General features: G+C 38.9%; 1 protein-coding gene across 1 annotated transcript in view; it reads left to right on the forward strand.

The window, feature by feature from the left end:
• Positions 1-10,452: 10,452 nt before the first annotated feature.
• The window catches only part of ANKRD50 (ankyrin repeat domain 50), a 53,252-nt gene continuing 48,874 nt past the window's right edge, over positions 10,453-14,830 (forward strand). The window contains exons 1-2 of the mRNA XM_008579596.1: positions 10,453-10,722; positions 11,896-13,158. Coding sequence (XP_008577818.1) covers positions 12,647-13,158 — 512 coding nt within the window. The 5' untranslated portion in view covers positions 10,453-10,722; positions 11,896-12,646. The remainder of the gene's footprint in view (positions 10,723-11,895; positions 13,159-14,830) is intronic.

Consider the following 14,830-nt stretch of genomic DNA (forward strand, 5'->3'; position numbering starts at 1 on the left):
AGTGAAGCCAGCTGACTGTCACTGCTTTAGGGAGCCCAGGTGAGACCAGCAGAAGAACCACCCAGTCAACCCTGACAATTGTGAGAAAAAATACATCAGTGTTGATTTAAGCCACTAAGCTTCAGATTATGGTATGTGATGTAGCAACAGATAGAAAATGTGTAATACCTCACAAAAAACTGATTTAGGGGTAAAAAACAAATTCTTCAATAACTTTTCCCTTTAATATAGAACCTTTTTGGCAAAAGTGCTAAAAATGGACAGATTCTTTATCAATATTTTAATGATTTTTTTTCTACTCCATGGCTCAAAAGGAGATATTCATTTTCAGAGAAACGTATTATTTTAAAAATATTTTTGTAATTAAAAATATTTTGTAATTAATTTCTATTACATAAAAATGACACGTAGATTATTTTTTCTTTGAAGAAGTCAAAATTTCCAGTTTTGTTTTATCAACACAAAAGCTCACAGGCTTGAATCAATCTTCAATTTCTCAGGCATAAGCAGCCACTTTCACAGGTAATATTACTCTACCCTATTATTGTCTGTTTTCTTGATTTTTCCTCCCTGCTTAGAGAAACAAGAAATCCTTTGAGGGTAAAATTGACCTATGCTAAAGTAGGAAATAGATCCCATATCTGGGAATCTGGTCTCTAGACTGAGTAGAAGAGTTACCTGCCACAGCAGATTGCAAACCAGGATGCAGCTATTGAATGTAGACCAGTAATTGCTTTCTTTAGCTGCCTAATATGCTTATCTTGTTACTTTTCTTCCTCCCAAATTCTCACAACATTTCCAGTGGAATTTCTTGACCTTCTTTATGTGAATATATAGTATCCCCAATTTGGATTTTCTTTAAGAATTTGATCATTTTATGTTCTCCATGACATGACTCAAAAATTATTATATATCTATATCATCTATTCTATATCTTTTTTGTTCTGTATCAGATGTTGAATACAATAATGATAGAAAAAATAATTAGCAGTTAATATTTAATCAAAATGAAGCCCATACTTGGAAAATCAAATTTATGTATTTGTTCCCAGTTGGTTGTTTTGTATTTCATGATAACATATGAAAATTCCTAATATCAGCTAGTTCACAATGTTAGTCAATTAAGTCTTCCGCTTCAATCTCATTTGTTTGCTTGCTTTGTGGAAGCAAAGAAATATTTAAATAATTCCAGACCTATTATATTTTACTAATTCTTTAATGTATATTTATTTAAATATCACTGAATTGAATTACTTTGTATTTTAACCCTCTCACCTACAACTAGGGGAAACTGGAACATTCACGTAGAAGTATTATTTCTTTCATAGGGATTCTAGGATTCTTACTGTACTGTTTATTCCCAGTCTGACCAAATGCATATGATATTAATTTAAATGTGTTCTAACTTAAGTAGGTGATGTTTTCAATTCAGTTGTCACTTAAGGATTTACAGATAAATGGTTTTCCTTTTCTATCCATGTTCTATTCAAATTGTCATGTGGCATTAAAATACTTAGCTTAAATTTGCACACACATTTTTATTAAAATAAATTTTTAAAATCTTTCAGTTATCAATTCACCAGATGTTTTTCTATTAGGTTTTCCTTTTCATTGTTAATTTCTTTATTGATTTATTATCAGTGTAATAGATATATTATAATTTTAATACAAATTTTAAATAAAAATTTCTCCTTAAAGCTTAAAATGTTAATATCAACAAAACCGAACTCCTAGGTGAATACTGAACTGAAGGCAAACAATCTGTTCCCAGTTAAGTGAAAGAAATCATTGACTATCTTATATAGGGTTTTTCCCTCTGGATCTGAAAGGAATCTTGATATTTTACTCTAAATTCTTAGTCCTATCATTTTCTCAGTAGATGACACCTTCCTGATCATATGAAACTTCTTCCCCAGTACACATTGCATGATGAATCATTTTAATGATGATATGTATACATCCAAATAATGTGTTTCCTTAGCCTTCTGTATTCTTTCTTTGACAAGCCCCAGCCCTGGTTTACTCTCATTGTCTGCTTTCTCTATTTCTGCTCCAGAAATGCTGAGAAATACTAGAGAAAGTCACAAAATTATGCAGATACTTCTAACTATCTTTCTAATAAAATTTCTCTACTTCTTACCAATAGAATTCTGATTTTTTTTCAGGACAGCAATGTGTCTTGCTAATACAGTCTGATAGAGTTTGGATGTGTTGTCCCCTCCGAAACTCATGTGGAAATTTGATCTCCAATGTGGCGGTGTTGGAAACCGATTGAGTCACGGGGGCGGATCCCTCATGAATGGATTAATGCTCTCCCTGGGGGAGGGGGGATTAATGAGTGAGTTCTTGCTCTATTAGTTCCCATGAGAGCTCCTTGCTTAAAAAGACCCTGGCACCTTTTCTCTCTCTTGCTTCCTCTCTCTTGCTTACTCTCACCATGTGATCTACTTGTACCTGTTGGCTCCCTGCCACTTTCCGCAATGAGTAGAAGCAGCCCGAGGCCCACGCCAGATGCGGCAGTCCCAGAATCGTAAGCCAAATAAACCTCTCTTCTTTATAAATTACCCAGTCTCAGGTAATTCTGTTATAGCAACACTAAATGGACTAAAACACAGTCTATTTCCCTGCACCTTGCATAGTTCTGGTAAATTAGATGTAAGTAGAAATGTGCTGAGAATTAGCAGAATGGTTTTACCTTCTTGATATAAGTGCTGCCTACCGCTATTCCCTACTTCTTCCCTCATCTTCCTATTTCTAGGGGATAAGAGAATGTGGAGGTGAAACACCATTTTGAAACCATGTAGGGTGATCAATCCTCCTGGTTATTCAGGGACTGAGGAGATTCCCTAGATGCGTGACTTTTTATTTTAAAACAGGGACAGTCCCAGGCAACCTGGAACAAATTGGTCATCCTACCAAAAGGTGATAGTGAGGATGAAAGTTACATCAGAATGGCAGAAGAGAACAACAGAAGGGCTGTTCCTGATGGCTCTGTAGAGCTACCATACAAGCTATGCCTTCCAGACTTTTTATTACACAAGAGAAATACATCCTTACGTATTAAACTATTGGATTTGGGTTTTGTTACACATACTCAAACATGATTTCTAACTGTATTCACATTGATGTGTGAAACGCATCATAGTCCATTTGAATGGTGTCATCTGGAGCTATGCAGTGCACAGCCTGTGCAGCAGTATGTGGTGGTCCTGACTGAGACTATACTGTCTTAAAACCATGAGACTCTTAATGTTCAAATGATGATTCTACCTTACAGACAATGCTGTTTCTCAGATGTATTCCCTCTCAAAATATCTCCAAATTATTAACCCTTTCTTTTTCCCATGCTATCTCTTAGAAAAAAGGATTCCTTCTCTTTTTTAAGGTATACATTTCTAAGTGTGAGGTTGGTTGCTTTCCTTCCCCCTTCTCTGAGCTCTAAATTCACCTGATTTGACTGAAAAATATTTAGTTTTATTATTATGTTTTTGAGATTGTAAGAATAAATATGGTGGGACTCTCACCTAAAACTATGATCCTTGGGCGCTAGTAAATTAGTTTACCTCCACGTTTAAATAGTCTAATATTAAAAATAGACTTTTGAGATAATTACTAATGAGTTCGTTCACTTGAATCATTCACATTTTTAGACCTATCTTTTTTTTTTTTCCTTTTTGTCTTTCTTCGTGTCCGGCAACGGATCGCAACCCTCAGTGTCGTGCCTGTACCGGACCGGGACCGGCAACGGGATCGCAACCCTCAGTGTCGCACCCGCACCTCGCTCAGCCAGTGAGTGGGAACCGGTCTGTATGTGGGATCCGAACCCTCGGCGGGAGCGCCGCCACGCTCCCAAGCAGTGCACTGTAGCAGTGCACCACCAGGCCGGCCCTAGACCTATCTTTTATTTGTATAATTTTCTTAATAATGTGTTCTTAACGCATATAGAACCCTATCAGAGAAAGAGATTAAACAAAAACATTTCCTTAAGGTTAACGCTAAACAAACAAAAAACTGTTTTTTTTTTCTTTTTAAATTTTGAAGGATTTACAAATTCAAGGCATTCGGAACTTAAACACAATTGAGATAATGCGCATCTGATTTAGATTCCTGAACCCTGCCCTGCCTGAAATACCATCCCAGTTACATGCAAAACTTTGCAGGTGAATTGAGAGGGGAGCTCCTGATTCTCATTTGTTGAGAGATGTTATGCTGGAACCAGATATTTTTATGTTTAGAAATATCACATGGCTGTCTGATAGGCTACAGCCAGAGACTTCCTTGTAGACTAAAGTTTTCTAATGTGATAAGAAAAATGTAGTGGACAGAAAAGACACTTGGAAATAAATATAAATTCTCATTCAGTCTACATGACCTAAAGAAAGGATTTATGTAACTTTTATCTCATTTCCCTAATTACTTCTCAAATGGATAGCAAATGCATCAAAGAAAACTAGGATGGTATAAACAAATATTGTTTCAGTTTTCCAAAGCTACATCAGTTGCCCTAGAGACAGAATGAAGAGAATGACTTAAGTTATATTTAGAATTTGTGGACACTAGGAGATTTTTTTATTTCCATCAAGTAGTGTTTTAGTTACTTATAACTATAGAGCAAACTACCCCCACAACTTAGAGGTTTAAAACAGCAATCATTTTGGTATCTCATACGGTTCTTTGGTTTGACTGGGCCCAGCCAGACAAGTCTTTCACTGGTCTCACTTGGGGTTATACACGGAGTTGCAATTAATGCTGGGACTGGAGTTATCAGAAGACTTCATTGTCCACTGGGATGCTGGGCTGGCTGGGCCTCTACATTTCTCCATATTATCTCAGAGCCTCTCCTTATGGCCTCCTCATGTGGTCCCTCTGCATGGCCTCTTCAGCAAAATAGCTAGACTTCTTTAACGGGGGTTCCTAAAAGTGAGCATTCTAAGGTAGGTCACAAAGGCTGCTAGTCCTCTTCAAGTCCAGGCCTGGAACTGGTAAACTGTCACTTATGCCACATTCTAATGGTTAATACTAGTTACACGCCAGACCAGATACAATGAGAAATGACTGCTGTAGAGCTATGGCTAGGTCTCACAGACCCCTGGAGCCTGTTGTCCAGACTGGGTGACAAAACCTTCACACACAGGTCTACGGGCTAGGTAATAGGAAAAGGTCCTTGGAGCCGTGCGTGAAGAAATAATAGGCTTTATTCAGAGCTAGGAGCAGTCGACCTAATATAGCTTCCCGGAGCATCCTCTAGAAGCTTTGCGCATCTGAGCCCTTAGTCCTTTTTACTCAAACCCATAATCCAAAAAAAACCCTGGATGCACATGCACAATCACATTGGACAATAACAAGGAACACCCGTGCGCACACGCACACCCACCTCAGAGGCTCTGTAAGACTCGAAGGTCCCAGGGGCCCTGACCATTTTCCTTATATTTTCCCAACAACTGCTTAAGGATGTAAATTTTCAGGAGGCATGCTTCATTAGTGGCCTTTTTAGAGTCTAGCTACCCCATACAGGTGGCTAGTTAGAAAAAGGAAATCAAAACATTGCTTTCTTTCCAAGTGTGGGACTCTATACATGTGCTTCTTGGAAAGTAATTGTAGAGCGGTATTTTCAGTATGTTTCTAGTGTAGAAATCATCTCTGACAGGGTTCTGTGTTTCATAGTTAAAATGCTTGGCATACAGTGCTACTCACCCATTCAGTCTAGGAATTTTAGTAACATTTTCCCATCAGAATAATTTTCAAAAACATAAGGAGCTTAATCAAAATTAAATGAAAATAAAAATAAATTTTAACAGTCCAAAGGAATGATCATATAGTAGGCTAACTGAAGAGTGCTAATAAGAAATATAGTCATGTAGATAAAATTGACCAGTAAGAAGATTATAGATTACCTCTTGGTGAACATTTAACATCCAGCCTACCTTAGGAAAAACAAAATAAAAAAAAAACTTTCTGAGAAGTGAACCACCATGCATCGGCCTCTTGTGTTATGTTGCATGCTCTCTCTGACTGCATCACCACAGTGCAGTATAAATGAGTTCTCTGGCATCCTGTATAGGATGGGAAGCGTGGGATTTGCAGAAACCTCTTATAAGATAGGTTATTCCCACAGACTACGTTCAGTTTATTTTCATGCTTTATATTACATAATAATAATCTTCCAAATTAATAAAATCTGCCTTCCTGAGATTGCCAATGGCCAGGCGAGCTGGCTTAGCAAGTAACAGAGACTTGGAAAAAGAAAAATTAAAGTGTGTTTCTAGAAGGGCAGGGAGCCTGAGGACAATAAATAAAATAGTATTTCTTATTAGCTCAAGAAACTGGCAAAATAATAAATTATGTGCAGCAAATCAAATGATTAATTTATCTCATGTTTTGCTAAAATCTTGTCAAAAAAATATGTACTGGACATAATAAAGTTATGAAAATTCACCTTGACAAATGACATTTAGCATTAGCTTCAAATTAATATAATTAGATGTAATTATTGCTATTATTAAATATAATCATATGACATAGGACTCAGGAATGTAACTTATTTCTGTCAGTTTCAGCTGTTCTCAGATATTTAAAATGTGGTTCAGAGAATATTTCATGAATGACATTGATCGAGACAGATTTGATGAAAGGGTGATGTCGACATTGTGGTTAGCAATGGGAAGTCATTTAAGACATATAAACCTATAGAAGAAAAGTGTAAAAAATAGTTTTGAGAATCCAGTGGAGGGACATATGTTAGAGGAGCCTAATTTGCTTCTTTAAATTCCTCGCTGCATGTGAGAGGTGGAAAAGAATATGAATTTCAGATTCATGCTATCATGTATACCGTAGGTATAATTTTGGGGTCTACTGAGAGTTTTCACTCTGTATAGGAGCCTGTAGGATAAAGGTGAAGAACCGTAACCAGCCACTTAATAACTTCAGCTGATGAGTCGATTCCCCTTGGTTGGTAATTCTGCAAAATAAATGTAATCAGGGGTTTGTGGAATCCTTTGAAGGAACTGCCTATATCTTACACATTTTATTAGCAAAAACTACTTTTAGGCTTGTTTTTGAGAACAGGAATGAATACAGCTGGCAACAAGTACTTTCAAAATGTAAGGCTTAAATAAGCATTCTTTTAAAAGGGTATTAAAGAGGGAAGTCACAGCTGGATGTTCCTGTCATTGTGCTTACCATGTCAATCAAAGCCTTTCTATAGTCTAGGTCTCCATGAAGTTCAATTAACATAACTAACATACATGTGTATTTGTGTAAAAACAGTACAGTTAATAGTAGCATTAAAATAATCTGGGATGGTTTGGTAGACCTTCATTATTTTATTTCTAGATTCTGCCATGGTACTGTTTAATATTGTATGAGATGAAATGAACATAGTTCTTTAAATTTGTGGGGAAACCTGAAAGACTTACAGCAATAACTCTTTTCTTGACCTTTTCCAGATTCAAAGTAACTAGTTCCTTCTTTCCAAGGGTAGTGTGCAGGATACTAGCTTAAAAAGCAAAATACAGCTTTATATAAGCGGCTAATACACATACACGTCCACCAATTCCTGGGTTTGGTAGCATTCAGAGAAACTTTCAAGGCTGCCGATCTTGCTATACACTTGGTGTACTAGTCTGGTGTGCTGTGGCCTCTTGCTGCTGTTTCCCACATGCATGAATCCAGCAGGCTGCAACTTCTGAGAATCACTGCTAAATGTAAAAAATGTGAGGTATATATGAAATATGTGAAATAGGGATTGAGTCACCCTGTGGTAGAGTACGTAAACTGTAAACTGAAGCTTTTGTACAGTGAACAGAATTCTTTAAATTTGTGGCATAATCTGAAAGACTGCCAGTGATAACTGTTTAAAGCATTACTTTCTAAATAAACTTCAGTGACTTACACTAGCTGCACTAGAAGACTAAAATGAGTCTTGTAAATTTTCATAGCATTTCCCTTCAAATAATTGGAACTCTAAAATTAAAGTACCCAATTTTTTCATCTTTTAGGTATTGTGATTATTGAAAACAAAGTTTGCAAATAGAAAAAAAAATTGAAATTTACCTCTACTAATCAAGAATCTAAATGTACTCTATGATGAGAGCACAAATGTTATAAAAGACCTAATTTTAAAATTTATAATTGTGCTTTGGAAAACCTCAACTTCTGGGGAGAATCTTTTGATGATGGAGCTGCTGTTTCTAATTGGATAAAACTATATTTGGCATCCAAATGGATTAAAATTGAGAAGATGTATAATTTTGCAGTACATAAATTTGATTGAAACTATCTAAGAAAACCTACAAGTATATGCTGAGCTTTGTCTTGTAAAAATTATTTGAAGGATTTAACTCTGAGGTTAAAATATAAGACAACACAAAGATTTGGGCTGAAAAATTTGTACATTTCAGTATAAAGAAATGAGAATTGAGGATATATTTTATTTAGTGGAGTTTGCTTTGAGCTTACTAGGTACCTCACCATTTATAGAGAAATTTTTCAATTTAAAATATTACAGTTTACAGCGTAGCATTAAATTGTCAGAATTTTAAATTTATGCAACTGTGAAGATTTCAGAAAATTTTATGAACAAATTAAAAATAAGGAAAATCATATTAAAAATGCATTCTTTGAAAATGGCAATACCTGGTATTGGAGAAAACGGATTAAAATATGTGAATATGTTCCAAGAGTAATTACTCTGCTTATGCCATTTTTAGTATTTAGATAATTGATAAAAAGAAGTTTTGTAAAATTTGGTATATACATATATGTTATAGTTAAAGCTTTTCAATTAGGGAAAGCAAAAAGTTATAAAAATGAAATATGAAATAAACTTTAAAGCAAAAGATATAAAATTCTAAATGGGTCTGAAGATTAATTACTGCTTAGTTATAGCTGATGTTATTTAAAACAGCATTTCATAATAGTCATTAGTTATAAAAGAGGCCTACTAAACCAAAAGTTTCTGTAACTCCTCTATTGGGCAAAAAGCATTTTAATTATCATATTAGCAAATGGCTTAATGGAAATGTTAATGTGATACACACATTTCTCATTTTAGATTTTCTCTAGACATATAATATTACAACCATGAAACTGAAGAAATCAACTTATTCAATGCCTATAAAGTTGCATGGCAAACAAGCTAAGGGGCAATTAAAACTGTTTAAACAAAAATAAATCAAAACTGTAGTTTTTAAAAATTAATTTTCATCTCTCTAATTCTGGAGAATTTACATACTTATTTTTTCTTGTGTTTTTGAAAAGAACCCCCAAATTGAGGGTACATGTATTAAATACGGTTAAGACCAGTAAGTCTCAATTGCCATGAATAAACAACATGGAAGAGTAAGCACAAACACAAACACGATATATTTGTTTACCTGTTTTTTTCTAGTAAGGCATGATAGCTATACCTTCTTGTTTCTAAAACCAGATGGGAGACTTGCTTAATATTTTAGGAAATAAACTCATTAAAATTAATGGAGAATGGAAGATAAGGAAATCTTGGTTTTAGCATAAACAATAAAAATAAGAAAGATACTACGTTTTCTACTTCCATCACAGTACATTTATTTTCCCAGCAGAAATTTGGAATCGAAATAATCCAGGCCCAGTGAATGCAAACACATGATCTGTCTAGTCCAAAAGTAACTGCTCCGTGGGCAAGCCTCCTAGGTCGGTTCATCTGATTCCACATTCTGACCTCGACCATGGACTTTTTCCCTCACAGTGGCCCCTGCGGGTCATCAAGCGTTCAGAAGGGCAGGGGCCAGATACCTAATTGTGCCTGCTGTCAATCTCCATCTGATGGAGGCCACGTCCTTTTTATGAGGCGGGTGGAAACGTCGCTACCACGTCGCCCTATACTCCTACTATTTCTATTTTTACCACCTTCTTCCCAGTCCTTTCCTTCCATCGCTTAGTCCCAGGCTGAGAAAGTAAAAGCATCCCCGGAATTTAATGGATTGAAAGGAGACCCGGACGACGAGGGGCAGGGAAAGGCCCGGAGTGGCCTTTGAGGCAAAGGTTTTCAAAGGAGAAGCTAAGGGCAAACTCCCCCTGCCCAACTGCTCCTCCTAAGAGCGGATACGGGTCCAGAAGCCAGCGAGTCTCTCCAGCCTGGAAGACAAAGGAAGGCTCAGGGCCGAGTGGTGACGGGGTGGGGGCAGCGACTCGCGTGAGCTTGGGGACGTGAGAACGCAGCCCCCGCCCAGTTCTCCGCCTCCCCTGAGAAAGGCGGGGCCCCAACGCCACCCCCAGAAAGGTCTCCCCGCGGTGCAGACAGCAGGTCCCAGGCTGCCGCACACGCCCAGGCACGGGCTGCGACGGGCCGGCGCAGTGGGGGAGGGGCGGGCCAGGGGGCGGGGCCAGCGGGCAAAGAAAGGCCCAGCGGCGGGACAGGGGCGGGGCCGCGGAGAGGGGCGGGGCGGAGCCGGCCAGGCCGGGGCTGCCTGAGACAGTCACTGCCCTGACGGCGGCGGCGGCGGTTGGCCGGGGGGGGGTGGGGGGGGTACAACTGAGGCTGCTGGGGCAGCTGGAACTGGCAGTCGCTGGGGGCCGAGAGGAGGATCTGGACTGGGAACGTGCCCCTGGCCGGGCGGCGGAGACAGCTGCCATTGAAGTGCCAGCAGCGCTGCTGGCGGCGGCTTCTCAGCGAAGCAAGTGTCTGAAGCTGAGTCTGCAGTGGCGGCGGCGACAGCAGCAGCCACGGCGGCGGCGGGGGTCGAGGTAACCGAGGGGCGGTGGCGGCGGTGGGGAGCCCCTCCCTCAGGTTGGAAGCTCTGGAGCTGAGGCTGAGGCTCGGACCTGATCCACCCGCCCTCTCCAGCCTCGGGCCCCAAATTCGACCTCTTCCTCGCTTCGCCCCGGGCCGGTAGGAGCGGGAGCTTGGGCACGGGGTGGGGGCGCAGAGCCAGACGCCCACCGGGAAGCGACCCCTAGTTAGTGAGTGGCGAGGACCTCGGGCACCCCCTCCCCCTTCAAAAGACACACCCCGTCTCGGGCGGGGCGGGGTGCCGAGGCGCTCGCAGCCTTGTGGAAGGGTAGACCTCAGATTGGAGGCAGCACCTCCGCTCGTGGCCTCTCCGAGGTGGCCCCCCTGTGGCTCTTTGGGGCGGCTCAAACCAAGGTGGTTCCTGTCGCTGGGAATCCCGGAGTTCCTTTTGTCTATCAGCTGAAACTAGAGGCCGGAACTGTAGGCAAACACCCACCAGCTCTGGAGCGCTCTACTCCTTACCCCTTTCCTGCCTGGGAAGGAATGTCCCCCAGGAGCTTTTCTCCAGCCACAGTGGTAGATTCTATTCCTGACCCCCCATTCTAAACCTTCCTCCTTGGCGCAGAGAAAGGATTCATCTTTTACTTGTGTTTGGTTTATCATTTACATGAGAACAATCAGCCCCCTTCCTTTTCTTTTTTTTTTTTTTTTTTTTTTTTTCTTTTAACCAGTTCCCATCCAGTCGCATATCTGGTAATCTGCCCCTAGATTTTGCAAACTATTAACAAAGAAGTGTGGCTTGTCGAGTAGTCCGAGTTCTTGGCTGACTGGACTGTGTAAGTTAATAGAGCTTCCTTTGCTGGCGTTATTCTACCAAGGTAGTCGGAAAGAGCTTTTTGGATGGAGTTAAGGATGCTACTGTATGTGCATAAAATGTCTTTTTTTCCCTTTTCTTTGGCGAGGTAACTTGATCAAAGTGTGGCCGTTTGGGAGGCATAGCCATGAAGGAAGAAAAATGCAGAAAATAAAATACAATTATTTCGGGGGTAATTGTCCAACTTCTTGAAAGTGTCAAAGATGAAGTATGTGGACTTTTTTGATTAATTTAACTGGTAATTTGTATCCTTTGATTTATAAGCTTTTAATATGATATTTTGCACTAAGATTTTTTTTTTTTTTAATTTTAGTAACTTGTGGTTATTGTTGACTACCTGGACATCTTAAAACCAAGACAACTGTGAACAGGTTCATTAAGAATCTTGAAAAATGCGTTTTACGAATGCTTTGAATTAAGAAGGTGTTAACAGTGGTCTGTAATATCTGCCACATAAGAGACTATAATCTGAAACAGTTCCCTGGCAGTTGCCCAGATTCCTGAAACTGGCAAGAACTAATACTTTGAGTGATCATCCTTCAACAAGAAATACAGAGCTACCTACAAACTGTATAAATGCAATCTCTTTGGGACATTTAATGTAATGGACAGCTTTTCTGCATCTAATTTTCAGATACAGAATTAACACTTGGAATCTGGAGAAGCGTTTTGTACAAATTGAAAGATTGGGCTTTCTCTTTAGTTTTCCAGATGTATTGCCTCATCTATATACTTGAAATATCCACAATCACATAAATTCCAGATATAACCATGCAGTTATGTGACTCATCAAGATGTAGGAAAAGTGTTGCTGAGCTTTGGAACCAGGCATTTTTTCCATCAGTTCAACAATTAAACTAATACATTCTTTATTAATAAAGAATAAGGAGCCAAATAAAGTCATGCATATTATGTTGACAAATGGACTCTGTGGCTGTTGAATTTTACTGTAACTGGTTATTCTGTCATTCAAAGTCAACTTGATATGCAAGTTATGTCCTAATGGATGTAAAGACCTGTGTTGTATCCAGATTCTAGCAAACGTTGAAGATAAAGAACCTGTTATGACTAATCCTTGGGAAGAGAAAGTCTGCAAAATGGCTCAAACAAGTTTACTGCAAGGGAAGCAGTTTTACTGTAGGGAGTGGGTTTTCCACAAGCTTCAGCATTGCCTCCAGGAGAAAACTAACTGCTGCAATAGTGCTGTCAACACACCATCGCTTGTTATGAATTCTGGGAATAATGCTAGTGCTGTCTCTGGAAAGGGAGCTTCCTGGGGTGTGTTGCTGGTAGGAGGGCCTGGCAGTGGCAAGACGGCCCTATGTACTGAGCTCTTATGGCCAAGTTCACCTACAAGCTTGCAGAGAGGTTTACATCGTCAGGCTTTGGCCTTTCATTTTTGCAAAGCCCAGGACTCTGATACTTTGTGTGTTGGAGGGTTTATTAGAGGTTTAGTTGCCCAGATCTGCCGCAGTGGACTACTCCAAGGATATGAGGACAAGCTAAGGGATCCAGCAATCCAAAGCTTCTTACAGCCTGGGGAATGTGAGAGGAACCCAGCTGAAGCATTTAAAAGGTAACAATGAGAATGTCATGGTGTTCAGATTTCTATGCAAAAATTAAAGTTTTTTTTTTTTTTTTTTTTAAGTTTATGGAGTACCTTTACTAGTGCTGTACATTTGGGTTTAATCTGTGGTTGTGAATACACCTGTTTGCTTTGTGTATTGAAGGAAATGAAATTTAAGCTTTGTCTTGCACGGTATGTGGATTAAAAGTATGTCTTTAATTTTACTTGTTTAATAACAAAATGTTACTTTTCTAACATGACATGTAAATTGTAAGGGAAATTTGTTTTTATAGTAGAGAACATAATTTAGCTGCCTGGAAACTAGGCTGAGTTTTCAGGGAGGTTGAACTATTCATAGAGCTGAACTTAGAAGAACTCTCAGTATAGAATGTAGTATCTTTTTGTTTAAAGTAGTAGTATTTCTTTAAATAAAAAATGTTCTCTTTAAAAGAGATTATTGGCTATTAAGAATCTGAAGAAAATTTGCTAATTGTTTTAGGATTTATTCCCCTATTGAAGAATTGAAAAATTAAGTAATATTTTGAACTATGTGATATTTATAAAATAGTGAACATTTGGGATCATTTTAGTAATTTTTAGTGAGTGGTACAAAAAACATTTTTTCCTAACTTCAATTAAGCATTTTTCCATGGTAAATGGATTGGTCTAAGAAGTAAGCAGGTTGCTTTTCAGAATGGTTTCAGATTCAGAATATGTTCGAGAAAGCATAATTCCTTGAAAATAACTGTTTGGATATCACTCCTATGCTCATTGTAAAAGCAGCAGGCAAACTGTTGTTTTGCACTTTCTATATCTCATTTCTACTTGAGTTACTTATTTTGTCATATCCCTTTTCTCCACAAAAACTATTTTTTAGCAGGCAAAAAAGTTTGTTTCTCAAAGATTCTGGTATACACTGGAGGAGTGTGTGTGTGTGTGTCTCTCTCTCTCTCTGCCTGTGTGAGTGTGTCTCTATGAGATATTGAACAGAATTTGAATTGCTATGAAAACAGTGGTTTGATTTTATTATGTCCTCAAATCTAATGGTATGAAATCTGTAAATTTTGGAAATGATATTGAAAATATTTAATGGAATTATAGCAAACAATACCTGTCAGTCACTATTCTAAGTGCTATACAAATATTAAATCATTTGATCTTAATAATAATCCTGTGAGGTAGGTACTACTATAATTCCCATTTTATAGATGAAGAAATTGAGGCATAGAGAGCCTAGTTGTCCAAGGTTACAAGCTAGTTAGAGCTGTATTAGTCCATTTTTTGTCACTTACAACAGAATTACTGAGATTGACTAGTCATAAAAAGAGGTTTATTTGGCTCACTATTCTGGGACAGCTTCATCTGGGGCCGGCCTCAGGCTGCTTCTACTCATGGTGGAAAGCCTGCCGGTGTGTGCAGAGATCACATGGTGAGAGAGGAAGCAAGAGAGGAAGCTAGGTGCCAGGTTTCTATTAACAAGTAGCTCTTGTGGAACTAATAGAGCAAGAACTCACCACCCACTCCCTCCCCCTCCTAGGGAGGGCAGGAGGGCATTTGTCTATTCATGAGGAATCTGTCCCCATGACCCAAACACCTCCACTAGGCCCCACCTCCCAACACTGCCACACCGGGGATCAAATTTCAACATGGGTTTTGGAGGGCCAGTCATATCAAAACTATA

This window comes from Galeopterus variegatus, unplaced genomic scaffold, assembly GCF_000696425.1.
Source record: "Galeopterus variegatus unplaced genomic scaffold, G_variegatus-3.0.2 Scaffold1920, whole genome shotgun sequence".
In the NCBI taxonomy this organism is placed as follows: domain Eukaryota; kingdom Metazoa; phylum Chordata; class Mammalia; order Dermoptera; family Cynocephalidae; genus Galeopterus; species Galeopterus variegatus.